This window comes from Drosophila teissieri, chromosome 3L (genome assembly GCF_016746235.2).
Source record: "Drosophila teissieri strain GT53w chromosome 3L, Prin_Dtei_1.1, whole genome shotgun sequence".
Classification (NCBI taxonomy): Eukaryota; Metazoa; Arthropoda; class Insecta; order Diptera; family Drosophilidae; genus Drosophila; species Drosophila teissieri.
The window spans coordinates 1,179,928-1,196,093 of NC_053031.1; the positions used below are offsets into that span (position 1 = coordinate 1,179,928).

At 49.3% G+C, this 16,166-nt stretch overlaps 3 protein-coding genes across 3 annotated transcripts; 1 reads left to right on the top strand and 2 right to left on the bottom strand.

Annotated features, from left to right (window-relative positions):
- The first annotated feature begins 10,346 nt into the window (after positions 1–10,346).
- LOC122616332 lies at positions 10,347–11,230 on the top strand. Its single transcript, XM_043791747.1, has 2 exons — positions 10,347–10,575; positions 10,648–11,230. Exons 1-2 carry the CDS (start codon positions 10,556–10,558, stop codon positions 11,114–11,116), a joined length of 489 nt encoding a protein of 162 aa, XP_043647682.1. The 5' UTR covers positions 10,347–10,555; the 3' UTR covers positions 11,117–11,230.
- Positions 11,231–11,350: 120 nt separating this feature from the next.
- Positions 11,351–13,825, bottom strand: LOC122616331 (tryptophan 5-hydroxylase 1). The gene is made up of 7 exons (XM_043791745.1): positions 13,303–13,825; positions 13,011–13,176; positions 12,886–12,936; positions 12,524–12,805; positions 12,206–12,332; positions 11,917–12,149; positions 11,351–11,857 (listed from the first exon to the last, which is right to left on the bottom strand). Exons 1-7 carry the CDS (start codon positions 13,823–13,825, stop codon positions 11,560–11,562), a joined length of 1,680 nt encoding a protein of 559 aa, XP_043647680.1. The 3' UTR covers positions 11,351–11,559.
- A 1,598-nt stretch (positions 13,826–15,423) lies between these two features.
- LOC122618348 (lysozyme X) lies at positions 15,424–16,049 on the bottom strand. Its single transcript, XM_043794743.1, has one exon. The coding sequence runs from the start codon at positions 16,032–16,034 to the stop codon at positions 15,606–15,608; it is 429 nt and encodes a 142-aa protein (XP_043650678.1). The 5' UTR covers positions 16,035–16,049; the 3' UTR covers positions 15,424–15,605.
- Positions 16,050–16,166: the final 117 nt, after the last annotated feature.

The window sequence follows — 16,166 nt, forward strand, 5'->3', positions numbered from 1 at the left end:
AAATCTTCTGGGACTTGTGATCTTTCTGCAACAAGAATGTTTGATAAATCATCTGAGCAAAGGCATTCAAAATTGATCGATAGACAGACCCTCTGAAAGAGTGCAATGAAAATATAAGTAAAGGGGCACCTACCGTTTGCCTCCTGTGAAAGGAGGAGCAGGATCCAGAAAGAGTGAGAAGCAGCTAGGAAAAGGATGTGGGAGACGCCGGAAAATGGCTGGAAAGCCTGGCGCCTTTCTACAGCCATCCATAGAAGTGGATGGCCAGTTTTTCAGTTCTTTGCCAGTTTTTCCAAGCTGCTCTTGAACGCTCCTCCAAGGCTCTTCAAGCTTCGAGCTGCCACTTGAAACAAGACCAAAACAGGATGAAATTCATACTGGGGAACAAGCCTGGGAAGCCTGGAAGAATCGGGATGGAAAGCGAAAATATGAAAGAACTTCATGGATGCTCAATATATTATGGCTATAGTGTGAAACAATATTATCATAAATGAAACAGTTTTGATAAAATATATACATCTAGTAAATTTAAAACTAAGAAAACAACATAATATAATGATTTACAGACTTTCAAGTAGACTCAGGTTTAAAAACCAATTGCTTAGTTAGTGCTGCAAGCCTGCAAGCCACGCCCCCGCATCCCTTGGCCGCCCCTCAAAGGATTTCTGCTTGCGGCCTCTGCGGCTAAGGCTGCTTAAAGTGTGGATCACGCAAAACCAACGAGCCTGGCAAAAAAAAGAAAAGGGGAGCCGGCAAATGAGACTGTCGGGCACCACAGAATGGGCAGAAGTGGGGGAGAGGAGCTGCGTCCTGGGCAGGAGTAACCGCCAGCGGAGGGGCAACAAAAGAAGTAGCCACATCAGCAGCACCCACCCTGCGAAAGGCACCCACCCGCCGCCCGCCACCCACCAACCGCCACTCGTCAGAAGCCCTGGAGGTCCTTTCCTCGGCCTCGGTCAATTGGGTAGCCACCCCAAAGCGCCCTGGCTTCTTTTTCAGAAAATTGCGCATACGCGACGTGGCCGCCTCCTCATCCCCCCGGCGAAAAGGAAAATGCCTGCGACGCAGGACTTTTCTCTGCCGTTTTATTTCCCGACTTTGGACTGGACCCTTTGCCCCCCTTGCACCCTACCCCCTGCCAGCAAACGTGCACCGGCTAAACAAAAGAGTTTCTAATGATTTTTGCGCCATGTTTGTTGTTGCCCAGCAGTTGTTGTTTCACTTGTTGTTGCTGCTGCTGTTGTTGCTGCTGTTGTGATTGTTGTTGCTGTTGCTGTTGTTGCTGTTGTTGGCGGTGCCTGGAGAGGACACGGAAATGAAAATCGAAAGAATTGTTGACCACCAGGCCTCTTGTGGACCGCCTCGTTCTTCCCTTTTTGGCGCTTCGCATGCGAAATGCAAATAAATTCAATCGATAGCCGGTCCAAGTTGCCATTGCCACTGCCACTGCCACCAGAGCCAGAGTTGCCACCATCGCAACTCCACCTTTGGGCTATCCTGCATGCGTCTGCTGCATTGTTTGGCCTACACACCTACCCCCCTACCCTACACCTTTGGGGGGAGGAGTTGGTGGAAGCAAGTTGCCGCCCGCGAATCCCATTATTTAGAAAAGCAGAAGAGCACCCAGCGATCCAGGTCCAGTTCTAAGCTGCGAAATGGAAATCCTCTTGGAGGTTCGCTTCAGTTCGGTTTGGTTCGCTTCGAAAAGAGGGTGGTATGGGGGGCTAAACTGGGCGGCGGAAATGGAAAATGGAAAATGGGGCGACAACCAAAGGGGACACATGCTCAAGCCCAGAACCAACAGAACGGAGCGGAGCACAACAGCCGCTGCCTATGTCTGTTTCTCATTCTCATACTCATACTCGTACTCGTACTCATTCTCGTCTCGAATTTTCCGTGCGATTTGCAGGCGCAAAATTTCCACCAAAAAGCAAAAAGCAAACAGGCAACTCACTGAGCAAAATGTGGGATGAACGCCAAAGTTATACTCAAAACTCGAATGATAAATGTGTGATATTTAAGCTAAGATACAAGATGTGCTTAAATCTAATCATATATTCACATGGTTTGCCTTTTCTGTTTGAGATCCAATACTTTGTTGCATAAGATCTATACAATAATAATCTTATTCTGCAGATTATTAAAGTAATTATAGTATCTCATTTTACATGTGACTGCATATTACAATGCCACTCCTTTTTGATTGTGTGCAGTCCGAAAGGAAACACTCGCTGCTTGGCCAGGACTTTCAGCCTGAATTTTCCCAGCATACTTTGGCTATCGAAAAGAGGGGTGGGAGTGGGCGGTGGGTGGTAGGGTGTGGGTGGTGCGCTCCTCAAGCGGAAACGCAATTTCCAGGCCTCCAAAGACAACAAACAGAAATTTGTTTGAGCCAAAGAACATTCGAGGCAGTATTCCCGAACGAAAACAGGTAAATGAGAAACAGAGGGGGGTGGTCAGTGGAGGAAGGGGGGTGGGGGATCTCCACCTGGTTGCAGCTGCCTTTTTGGTTTTTCGGTGTTTGATTATGCGTTGGCTTTCCTCATTTGGCCAATGGCCAGTTTATCATCAGCATTCTGTTTACCCAAAGTCCTTGTTTCCAACTGCTGTGCATTTTTCCTTAAATGCGCCAGCGCTGCTCTTGTTCAAATTTAAGTGCGCCAATTGAGGTGATCCCGACACGGAGCTCGAGAGGTGTGAGGTCACCGCAAATCATCTTAAACGAGCTCTCATTAAAAGCGCATTTGGCACATCCTGGCCAAAAGGGGGCGGGGCGACAGGGAGGCGTTCGAGGACCAGCGGATGCTTTTGGCAAGCCGCAAAGGGCCAACAAGTGGCTGGCTTATTGTGGCCCCCTTCCGCTCCTTTTCCCGCCACACTTTCACGGAAGTCATAATCCGTTTGTTCTAACACAAATAAATCTGCTCAGAGCTCATCTTCTGCAAAAAAGACGAGGGTAAAGTGCGAGAAAAGGTTAACAAGGATGGCGGCTCGACTGGCGAATGCTCAGCAATTAACTTTGGTAATTGACACCTTAAAAAGTCATTGAATTTGGTACTCATGCTTCAAAAGCTAACTTGTATATATGCTGGTCCAAATATCTGCTCACTATATAAAGATAAAGACTATATATCATTGAGTAAATATCTAAAATAACATACCCGACTAAAGATTTCAGGGATCTAATATAACTAGGCTTGAATGCAAAACGAATATAATATTTCCTCAACTTAATTTGCTTCCTTTGAATAGAAGTAATATATTTAGAGAAGCCCTTGATCGAGGGTATTGCGTGTCACACCCACAAAGGCAGTTCATCTTTCCGCTCCGTTAGCTGTTTTTTCGCAAAAACAAAAAAAAGTCGAACTCACTCCAAAGAGCCACAGGCACGAGACCCAAAAGGCATCCCAAGCTCGTCAGCCTGTCAACCAGACATTCCGGCTGCGAAGGGGAGGAGTGGAGACCCGCAGACTCCGCTATTGTTAAATATATATATAGAAAAGGATTTCATGTTTTTACTCCACTTACTGCCTGCAGACCCGCTCCTGCGAAATGTCCTTAGAATGAACTCCTTGCAAAATAAATTCACACACTCACACGCTGGCAGACAAAAATGTAGAAATTTGTGTGCGTGAAAATATAAAAACTCGTCGCTGTCGTTTGTCGAGGTTGCAGCTGAGTGGCTGCGCGTTTCCCCCGCAGGACACCCACCCCCCTTCCAGGACCAACAGGACCTGCAGGACCAAATCTGCGGCACTCGGCACGCCTCTTGCCTGTCAACGTGGCAACGAAAACAGTGAGCAAAATGAGGGGATGCTCTTCGTGAATTAAGGAATGTGAAAATGTATTTTCCTTGAATTGAATTTTCAACATATGTGTACATATCATATGTACGAAAGCAAAGGGAATTTGTATTTCGCAAAAGCACTTGGCATTTCTCGCAGTGCACAGGACCTCCTTTGGTGTTGGCTTTGGCACTGGCTTTTGGGTCTGGAGAGCCGCAGGAATCCAGTGCTGGCATCTCGCGCTTAAGTGTTATTTGTCTACGCTTACGTGGGGACCCAAAAGGACTCGACGGGGATCGAGGTGGCAGGGGGAGAGGGGTGATGTCCTGGGCGTGCTCGGGTAATTGTGCCGCTCATATGTGTGAATTAAATGTGCCGTAAAGGATCCCAATTTTCCGGTCACTTAACCGAAAACCAGCAGTGTGCCGCAAACACAGAAGGACACGTTTTTTTGCTGTTTTTGTGCTGTTTGCGCTGGTTTGTTGTTTTAAGGTCCTTCCTTGGGCAAGCCACTCGCTCCCGGGATCAGCATCTTTTGGCCATATAATTTACTTATCCGGCGAGCTCACATGACAATTTAATTGCTGACATAATGTCAAACACGGGCAGCAGGACATCCGCTGGCCGGTCAGCCCTTCGGCAAATGGCGTCCTTTGCGGTTAACACATTTGCACTTTGCCCTTTGCCCTTTGGTCCGGCGAAGGCAAACAATGTTTTTAATATAAACAAAGTAAAACAAATTAGCGAAAAAAAAGGTCCAAGCGGTCCGAGGACCGGCTGCCATCGAGGATGTGTGAAGTGGATTTTATTTTATTACGTTATCCTTGCTTTACCGCACACATTATTATGCGGCCAGCGTAAAAGGCTTACATATATTTATGTGCCACGTAGAAAAGGACATTCTGCCCCATTGTCAATGTGTGGGTGGGTCTTCGTTTCCCCAGTGGAGAGTGTGTGCTCACAATTGTTTTGACTTAATTTGCATGCCCGTCCAAGGATCATCAGCGCTGGTGTTAAAGGACCTCCGCCAACGTGTGCGGCTAATTACCAACACACGGAGAGCCAAAGAGCAAGGACCCTGGCTGGGTGGGTGCTGGCTTTCGGGCAAACGCACATGACGGCCAGGGAAGGGGGAGGGGCACTGATGTTGCCAGTTAATTAGGAAATTAAATTGACTAAAGTGCCTGAGCGTTTTGCCTGTTTGCCCGTTCGCCCGATTATCCTGCGACCACCGCCACTCCTTGGAAAATAATTTAGCGCAAATAAGTTTAGCGAGCGCCCATTGCCGCCATTGCTCCTGATTGATTTACGCATCTCCAACTCCGACTCTCTCTCTGTGTGTGTGTGAGTGTGCTAGTGTGTGTGCACATTGCACATACGCCGCGTGGGCATCCTGCTGCGTTGCACATACGCCGCGTGGACAGGCGGCGCAGAGTTTTCTTGGAGCTGCCCCCCCTTTTTTCGATGGCTCTATGTATTTGGCAGGGGGCCGACTGTTGGCTGCCTACTTTTTAGGCGGCCTGCCATCCATTTTCATTTACTCTTCTGCTGCTGCTTCTACATCTGCTCTTGCTCCTCCATCTCCTTCTCCTTCTGCACTCTGTCTCCTGGCTTTTCCTGCTGCTTCGCCTTATCGTTGGGATTCGGTACATAGAGCGGCCAGCGAACACGCACAGAAAGGCAGAGAAACGCACCAACTGCCGGCTTTTGGAGGCGGAGCCAACTCGACTGGAGATGAAAGCGGAGCAGGAAGAAGGAAGAAAGAGGTCCTGGCCGGGTGTCCTGCAGGGAAGAAGAATGATGGCTGCCAGGCTGCTGCGAGTGCGACTTATAGCGTAAGGCTTGCAACCATTAATTATGATGGACATGCGTTTGCGGGGGACGTGCAGGGGAGCTGGGCGGGGGATAAGGCATCTTCTATGGCCAGGATCAATCAAACTGCAGCAGAGTGCAAATAATATTCAGACACTCTTTGTTTTTCTTTTGCAAGGAAATTGTCCGTCAAGCTTCGCTTGCAGGAGGATCCTCCTTAACTGTCCACTATCCCCTTTTTTTGGCTTTGTTATCCATTTTCGCCAGTTGACAGACAAAGAGCCCGGCTGTATTTCCATTTGTGAGCCACAAATGCCAACGAAATGTCAAATAGAAAATGTTTTAGCGGAAATTTGATTTTAAAAAGCGTTTTGCCAGCAACTAAATGAGATTATGCGCTGCCCAAAAGTGCAGAGGGCAAAAGGCAGAGCGCACAGGACATACACGGCAAACAGGACACTCACGTTGCCCGGGGCAAGTGAGGCATTAAAAAATGCAAAATTATATATCAAAGCAGCAAAAGGGACAAGACAGCAGGAACGGAGGAGGAACGGAAAGGAGGAGCACACGAAGACCGCTGCATGTCACATGAAATTATTATATCCCGCCATGCAGCCACATCCCGTTCGGGACATTGAAAATATTCCAACGTGATCCGGCTGCCAAGTGGCCTCCTTCCAGGACAGCCAAGAAGGACATCACAGGACATCCAACCAGTCGGGCAGCCAGCCAGCCTTGGCCGTCCGACGAGCCATGCAAAATAAAATAGCAACACGAAAAAATGCGAAATTTTGTTAGAAAATTGCAAAAAATTACATACATATTTGGTTTGTATGCAGCGGCAGAGCGCAGGATGGTGGGGAATTTCCGCTGTCACAAAGGACACGTGAGCTGATGCTGCTGGTGATGCCGATGCTGATGCTAATGCACTGGCCTGCCAATGGCGCGCAACCTGGCGGATACTTGATTTTTCGCCATCAAATATGGAGGAGCTGCTGGTGGAGCTGCTGGCTGCGCTTAAAGTGCTTCGCATAGAGCATTTGCCCCATTAGATGCGCTTCAATGGGTTAACCAGCAATTAGTGTCCGCCCCAATAAAAACATCTTAATAAATCAGCGCGCAGCAAATGTTGCCAAAGGAATGAGTGTGTGGGTGGCTGTGGGTGGCAGTGGGTGGTGAGTGCCGCGTATGTGTGCCACCCATCCATAATCTGGGCAGACAATGCGCGTCCCTCAAGTTCATATTTCAAACGCCGCTGTCCCCGTCCCGCTCCCCACTGTCTGCACTTTTCAAGTGTTTTTTCACCCGCCACTTGGAAAATAAAATGATGGAATGGGATGAGATGAGATGGGTTGGGATGGGAGTGACCAACCCTTGGAACACTTATCGCATTCAACATCATTTGCATGCGGAGTGTACGTACGCTGTCGGTTGTGAAACAAATAAAATCAAGAAATAAATTAGAGAAATGCAAAAAGAACGAAGAAAATCCGGAAATGTTTGGCCAAAAAACCAGAATCTATACATGGCCAACAAATATGGCCGTGGTTGATTTTTTGCAATCTGCACTTTTCTGGTCCTTTGTGCAGAATGTTGCCACCGACTCGAACTCGAGGCTGTCCTTTAGCTCCATCACCAGCTTCAGATTCAGTTCCAGCCATGTGCTGGTTGTGCTCCACCTCTAGCTCCACTTCCAGCTCCACTTCCAGCACCACCTCCAAGTCCAGCTCCAACTCGAGCTCCATCTCCTGCCACATCCGTCTGACTGGGATCTACAAACTGCAGCCTGTCTGCCTGCCTGCCCGTCTGGACACGTAGACACGGATACGGACGCAGACCCCCGAAAAGGCCCAGACTCCAGTCCGCCAATCCATGTCCATGTCGTCGTCGTCACCTCGCGACGCATTCGTGGCACTCGCGTTTAATCAGCGATGTTTGGAGCAGGACTCCTGAGCACTCCTCGGCGCCCAAACTCCAAGCTCCACACTCCAATCTCCAAGCTCCAAACTCCAGCTTCCATCGCCATTTATTGTTAGTGGCTGGCCAAAAATGCTTCGCTGTTGTTGTTTAGATTTCTTTGTCCCGGGCATCGCTCCGTTTCAATATTTGCATGTCCCACTCCCCTGGAGAATCGGGAATTATTTCCTGCTCGACTGCTGGACTTGCGGACTGCTGCTGGGCGGCTGCTGCTGCGGTTCCATCATATATCATGTCCAGGGAAAACACTCCTTCCTCCGTTCGATTGCTTCAGCTCCGCCGCTGTTTTTTATGCATTTTCATTATTTTCAATTTCCATTTCGAGCAGAGCGACGGTCTCCAATCTATTAAGCGATTTGCCTGCCCTCCGACAATTTGCATTTAAGCTGCTGGTCGTCTTTAAGGCAGCCTTTCAATTATCCTTCGGACACCGAGAAGTCTCGTGTTTCAATGCTCCGAGGCGGCAACAAGTGGCAGCAAGTGGCCTCAAAGTGCCTGCCAAGCTGTGAAATCTCGGACTCAGAAGTGCAGTTGCAGTTGCCAAGTTGCCCAGTTGCCAGGAGACGCTGTTGGTTCGGTTATTGCCCAGAACAACAAGAAGGACGAAGGACGAAGGATGGCAGGGGGCCACAATTAACCGGCAGACCAGAGAGATGCTGTTGCCGCTTCCTTGAATGCCCCCGGCATCCTTTCCCCCACAGAGGAGGAGGAGTAGCAGGCGGAGTAGCAGGAGGAGTAGCAGGAGGAGTAGCAGGAGGAGCAGCCGGAGGTGGCCATTTTTCAGACCGGACACTTGAATGAGCTTGCAGCAGCACAGTGGTTGTGTGTGTCAAGGTCGTCTGGCTGTGGTGCTGTGGCCATGTGGTGCTGGTGCTGGTGCCTGGGCTTCCTGCTCCAAGACGGTGCCAAGTGATGAGGACGATAACGTCTCCATTTGTGTGCACGATGCCGGCTTCAGCTCCTTTGTGTCTGTGTCTGTGTCTGTCCAAGGGGTGGCGGGCAGGCGGGGGGACAAATCAGGACCTGGTACTGTTCTCAGTCCCTCGGACATTCTTGGGGAATACCTTTTGGCAGCTCAGACTTGTCTGCCTCTCTGACAAACTTGGTGTGTTTGTCCGTCTGTTTGTTTGCCTTCCGTTTGTGTGCTCTAGAAATTTGTGTTTTGTGAAAATTGTTTTTCTTCCGCCCCCCTCCCCCCCTCCACTCCCAAAATGGACCTTTGCTGTGTTTAAGATTCTGTGGCTTGGGCATTTTGTAAATAATCTTGTTTCACAGGACCTCAGCTCCTGCTCCTGCTCATGCTCATGCTGCTGCTCCTGCTGCTGAAGTGCGACTTTGCTGTCGACAGGCGCCAGTGGTCAGGTCCTGCATAATTTATGTGGGAAAGTCTCTGGGCCGGAGTGTTGCTCAAGAATTTCGGCAGGACACCTTTGTGTCCTGTGTGTGTGTGGGCCTCGGAGTTGCGGACTTTCGGAGTTTCGGGGCGGAACAAAGTCAATTATTGTTATAGGTTTTCGCCCAACAAATTAAATGGTTTTGTGGTCGAGCACAAGACCGAGTGCTGTTCGAGGCGTTTATTGTCGACACAAGGCGAAGAAAGTGAATCGAATGACTGCACAAATTAATTCTGGGCAGTCAATTGTGGAGCCCCACTTAATTTGGAAAGTCATGTGGGCTGCATTCGTACATTCCAGCTGCCTAAACATGTCACTTCTGACATTTAAGGTATCACTTAGTGAGAGGCATGTTTTTCAGCAGGATTTTATGTACCAAAGATGAAAACGCAAGTCCATAGAAGTAGTAGTTAATAAGGGTTTTTAAAGGGGATTCGAAAAAGCTAAAATAATCCTAACTCCTCCCTTTAAAACATCTAAATCTCCTATGTGGTTGTATCTTAAAATCGCTGGGAAATACAAAGGTCTATGTAAGTGTAAGACTTCAGTGTCGGACACTTCAAAGACACAGCTTCTAAATGGCATATAAAACAAATGATGTAATCAGAATAATTCGTTCAAGACTCCTATTGGTCCTGAGTATCTTCGCATCCATATACTTTCTTGCCCATAATCTCAGTCGGGGGCAACAGAGCAGCTATAAAGCACAAGCTTTCGTTACCAAGTTTTGCCTTCGACCAGGAAAGCTTTCTACTTGTGGTGCTGGAACAGGGAAGCTCCAGCAAAGTAAGCAGTGTTCCAGACTAGTGTCGAATGTAACGATTTGCGCCCCGACTAACTCAGTTTGTACTGAAGCAGTGGCTCGCATAGCCGAAATCTAAAATTAATAGTTGAAAGAGATGATAATGAAATAAAACACAAAAACACTGCGCAGAGTAAAGGTGAAGTAGATGTGTTGGCGCGATAAGGCCGCATTATCAGACCACGGACCCTGTTCATGCGATAGACCCAGACCAGACCCCATTATAATGGGTAATCACCACGGACCGCCGCCTACTCATCCAATCCGGGGTCCAAGGTACACGGCGTACAGCAAACATTACGTAGTTTCCAAGCGATTCAGAGTTATTTTGACGCCGGCCGTGGAAAAGTGATCCATAAAATTGATCGATAAGCCGAATGTCAGCCGCCTTATCGCCCATGTCCAGCCGGGAGCAGCCCAGAGCTCTACGGCGAGAGGAGAGTACCTGGTGCAGACCCATTACGAGCATGCGATCATATCTCTGCTTCCCGAGCATTAGCATCGGACATGGCTTATCCATATACATATGTGGGCTTATCAGTTGCAGGTCGCCGCGGGGCTTTCAGCGCGATTTCAGTTGGATTTCAGTTGGATTCCAGCTACGGAGCAGAGCAGTCGGTTCGCGATCAGTGCGAATCAGCAGATCCACGTGCCGAGCACAGAAACTAGCCAGTGAATACATCACCAGATCGGCAATAAAACACGCACTCGCTGATAAGAGTGCAGGCAATACAAATCAAATCAAATCAAATAGACAAAAATACGGCACTACGTACGCAGCCAAGATGATGTCACATACGGTGAGGTGCGTTTCGTTTCGTGTTCTTTCCGGTGACCCCAACAGCAGTACTAAATTCACAACTATTCCTCCACACAGGGTCTTCAAGATGATGTACATTGTGGCGGGCATCCTCATCAGCAACGCGGAGATCTGCGACACAGTGGACCGCATACAAATAGCGCCACGCGTCGACCTCAAGCCGGAGTTCGACCACAAGTACCTGACCTCCGGAGGCAACAGCCCCGGCTCCCGATCCCGCACCCACTCTCGGCAAAACTCCGGCAGCGCATCCGGATCGGAGGAGGGAGCGCCCGCCAAGAGGCGGAGAGTCAGCGTTTCCGGCATCGCGGGGGGCGTGGTGAGGGGCGTCACTAGCCAGGTGTCCAAGCGAGTGGGCCACCGCTTCGTCTGGCTATCGGACATCCGGCTCATCCTCAAGCAGTGGCGACTGCTGGCCCTCAGCTTCAACCTGTGGACCATTCCCAACTTCGTGGTCCAGTGCCTCACCAGCTACATGAGCAAGAAGCTGCTCATCAACAGCGACTGTGATTTGATCTACAAGTAGGATTAGGATATTGCATACTGAGTAGTAGGACAGCGCACCGAGAGGTTGCGGTTTATTGTTACTTTAGTTTTTACATAGCTTTAGGTCTGAATAAACAACTGCTAGACATAGATAAAGATACGTGTGCATATTTAAAAAGTGTAACTGCAGTACAACTCACTTTGCTTCTTTTGAGAAGTACGATAATTTATTACTATATCGGAGATTTCGCGGGTATTTTAATTTATCTAGTTCTTCTACTTGAGATTTCATAAAAAGAGTTGCTTTAATAACTTGAGCTTGCTAGTATATCTTTGTATGTATAGAACTTCTGTTTACACGAGAGCTTAACATACTCAAAAGTTGAGGAAAAACATGTTCATTGCCAAGTGAATTGTACTGCTTTGTGGTCCCGAGAATCTGTGCCCTTAAGGTTTCATTGCTGTCCACTTCCATTCCACCTCCTAGTCTCCCTCCGCCGTGGAGTTGTCCGAGTTATCCGGACTGCACGGACTGACGCCTCCACCAGAGGCGCCACCTCGCACATTGAGGCTGTTGTGAAGCATGTTGGCGATGCTGTCCACGTCCAGGTTCTCGTCCGTGGCGGAGATCTTTCGCAGGGCCGAGCAGACGATGCTGAGATCGCCTCTGAGTTCGCTGACCACCGCCGTGATCTTCTTGGCATTCGACAGGACCTCAACACTCATCGTGTACGGGTTGTAGCGCACTCCAAATGGCCGCTGGATGCTCTCGGCAAAGGCCCTTTAAGTAAAGATGTAGGAAAGTTATTGGAAATGTGGTTTTTGGTGTAGGCAAGCCACCTCATCTGCTCCTTGGCCTCCTCGAAGGAGTCGGTGTAGTAGTACGCATTCTGGTAGGAGGTGATGATGCACTCCTCCTGGCACGTCACCTCCGGATCGAACTTCTTAATCTTATTCTCCGCCGTAATTGCGTGCTGCAGCTCGGCCACTGAACTGAGAAGTCCGGCGCCATAAACCTTGAAAGTGCTGTCCGCCTGCTTGCACAGCCCAAACTCCACCGTGAAGAAGTAGAGCTGTTGGGGAAAACTGATTATAAAATGGGGAAAGTTGTAGGGTTTGGAGTATCCACCGTAGCCAACTTCTCGATGTCCGCGTCGCTGGCACCCAAGGAGGCCAGGCCAATCTCCTGCGAGAACTGGGCAAAGCTGGAGTTGGCCAGCAGGGGCATGTGGCCCAGCAGCTCGTGGCAACAGTCCCTGCAAATGCAAATCAGTTCTATAAAAACTATCTGCAGAATTGTATAATAACTAGTCATAAGAGTAGCATATCACATCCATCTAAAAGTATGCCTTAATTCGGGTCCATCGCGAAACAGAAGCAAATTAAAGTATGCACCAGAACTTTCCATAAAACTTGATCTTATATACCAAAAGAAAACGAAACTCACGGCTCTGGCGTGTAGAAGGGATCCGAGGAGTGCCGGATGTACTGGGTGCAGTGGAACACGCGGAAGGCGAGTCCCGACAGGAAGTCCCTTGGCGAGAGGTAGCCCGCCACGGGTCGAAGCTGGAATCCCGTCTTGCGCTTGAGATAGACGCTCACGTCCTGCAGCTGGGGCACGTTGTCCTCGCGGTAGCCACAGTACTTCTCCAGCTCCGGCCAGTTGTCCATGTACTCGGGCACGGCATGCAACACGTATAGGCGATGGAGCTCCAAGAAAACGGTGCCCCTTTGTACGAAAAGTTGCAAGTTGCAACCCACATGAATCGAGGCTGCAGCCTTCGAACGCAAATGCAATCAAAAACTTACCAGGTCTTCACCTCCTCAGGTGTGTATTGCACACGGGGAATGGGGTTGCCACTAAAGGGGGTGGTATTCAAGGAGTGGGATTAGGGAGGACTCGGCTGGGCTGAAATCCATTCTCACACACTTACTGCTTGAAGTTGTTGGCTATGGCGGAGAACTGCTCCCGCCGCTTACGGTACACGGGGTCCTTGAATCCTGGATGGTCGGCGTCCAACTCCGAGCCGTACATCAGCACATTCTGCGCCTTGTCCAGATCGGAGATCTTTCGTGGAAACCACACCATGTCCCCGAAATCTAAAGTATATTATCATGATAACTAATTTTAGAAGAACTAAACGGGGAGCGAGGAATATTCACACCCAAATCAATTGGCAATATAAAGAGTTACATTCAAAAGAGTTACATTTCCAAAGAACTCACCAAAACTGGAGCACGCCGATAGCGACGGCGCCCTGGCCAAACCCTGGGTGTTCACGGAGGTGTAGTTCACGGAGGCCACCTCCCGGTTGAGCATCTTGACCACCTGGTCGAGTCGACGCGGATCACACTCCACATCCACGAGGACGTCCGCCTGGTTGGTGCCCATTTCCATGGGCGAGAGCTCCAAATGCAGCACATTGATGCCCAGCTCCTGGAAAACCTGGAGGGCTCTGGCCAGATTTCCCACCTGGTTCCGCAGGGTGAAAATGATGGAGACGCGTTCGCCAGGGGAATGCTGTCTTCCATTATCCTGACCACCAACACCACCAGCACCACCGATGGCCAGCCTTGGCGGCTCCGGCGGAGCGGACGAGTGCCTGGCGAGACTGGGATGCGATGGGGGACCGGATGTGGTAGAATCCTTCTTAAGCTGGTGCAAGGGACTTCCCTGCTTGACGGCCCACTCCTGCTCGCCGCTCCTGTAGAGCCACAGGCCCAGAAGACTCTTCCCGGAAGCACTCATCACTGCACGGCACTTGGTAGCTACTCCTTTAACTCCGTTTGCGATTTCCGCGGGCACACGCGTCGTATGCGCAACTCAGCGCCAACTGCAAGATCCTTCGGATGCGCAAGTCCTTTTATAGGCAGCCCGCAGGACTCGCACACACGCACTCACACAGGAGATACATATTCAATTGTATTTATTAAGTGTGCGTGGCGAGATAAATTCGTTCAAGGATATAAAAGCTACAAGTGAGTTTTTCTGTTCCATTCAGAGGACCCACCTCCTTTCAGGGTGGCACGTCCTGATTGGCCAAATCATGTTGGAGTCAGGCCAAATCGCTAACGCATGACGTCACCGTGCCCTCACTAAGAAGTCCTTATTATTTCCAGACTAGTTTGTTTCGATTAGAATTTAAATGTGCATTTTAAATGCCAATTAAAAAGTTCGTTAATTACAAGAATAAATGTATGCAAGTAGCATATGTTTGGAAACAGAAGGAAAGTGAGTGCTTACAGGGTATGCAGATCTCGTTGAAAGATCGCATTTCACTTTCTAATCAGCAGCAACAACTTCCAAGCGAATGAGGAAAAAGTCACGGGACTAGGGTTGCTGGACAGACAGACAGACAGACAGCCAGACTTTTGCGCTTGACTTTCAAATTCAGGCGTTTAATTTATGCTGGTACGGCAGTAACTAGTGTACCGTAAGGAAAACCTAGTGAAACCCTCGCAGAAATCGCAAAACTCCCGCTGGATAAAATCAATATGAAGTTAAGAAGAGTGCGACATTGAGAGTGGTCAAATAAATGGGTTGCTAGGTAGTTGGACCAAGTCGTTGGTGAAGTCGAGCCATAAAGGAAGAACGCTTTCCAGCCAACGGCCACCAACCACTTGATGCTGCCACAGAGTCAATAGTAGATAAATGGCAATTTCTTTCCGCCCGCTTCTTGGGGCCTTTGTTTGAGCTTCGAGAAAAGCAAATAGCGCCAGGGGAGGCGGAAAAGCTGGGAAATGCGTTGGTTTAGTGGGTTGGTTGGCAACCGGAGTCACTGCCACTTGACTATTAAAATATGCGAAAGGCCCACTAAACACATGCGTGGGCAGCACTCCACCCCCAACCCCAACCCCATCCCCAAAACCCCAACTCATCAGCTGAGGCGATCAACTTAATGGTGCTGGCTAACTGATTGACCGACAAACGACTGGCTCCCAGGAGCCGTCCACTTTCTATTTGCCCACCAGCTGAAGGATTTATGGTAGCCCCCGAGGATGCAGCACATCCCCCACATCCCCCACTCCGCAGTGAAGACAGCCAGACGGAGATGGAGACCGGAACGGAACGGAAAGGAACGGAGTCGAGGTCACGATGAATGGCAGCTCTTGATTTCGGAATAATTAACTTAGACACATCATTTGAATGGGGGAATGAGGTTCTAAACTGCGACTCGGCTTTAATTCGGAGATGGGAAGGGGTAATTTGATCAGCATTTAAGAAACAACATTCTGCTTTAAGGGGATTTCTTTGTGATTGTCTCTCTATATTTTATGGTTCAATTTAAAAGAACCAATGACTAATTACGCTGTCATCATTGTTTAATTAGGCCGCTCACTTCTTGCTTATCTTTAATTGTATGAATGACATTCACACCAACCAGGCATATATTTTATATCTGTATATTGTTACGTTACAGATATAAAGTGAAATTATTGAGCAAGGGTAAAAGAGTGCTCCTTAATTGTTAAGGCAAATGCATGTTTCAGTGTCCAGGTTGATAGACTAAAGGCATTATCAGAGTAATCTACCTGAAGCAATCATCGATCGGGGGCAGGGCTCCGCTGCAGTAGTGCCAGGTGGACCAGGCGGGCCAACCCTGCTGGCCCAGAACCAACTGGGCACATCTCACGGAGTTCGTGATGTCATCGGTCAAAAGGGCGCTGCAACTCAGACCGCAGCCGTTGTGGGAGAACTTTCCACTGGGCGGCTGGCACCAGTAGAGGTCGTTGATCTGGAAGATGCCGTAGTCGTTGGATCCGTCGGAGTTGGGAGGACCCACCACTCCGGTGCGGTAGGAGCTCTCGTGCTCGGCAATGCACGTCCACTTGGCCAGCTGGTCACGAGGAACGCCCAGGTTGGACAACTCGCGGGCCAGGGAGCAACGGTCCATGGTGCGACCCAGGATAGCTGGAGTGGCCAGTGCCAGGATACAGAGTGCCAGGAGACCTCTCATCGTGAATGGGTTGAATGTCGATGAGGTATTACTTGCCTACGCCGGCTGTCCCTCAGTATTTATACGTGGCATATGATGAAATGCTGAGCAATGGAATAGCAAAGAAACAAAGCCCCTGTTGCTCATTTGTTG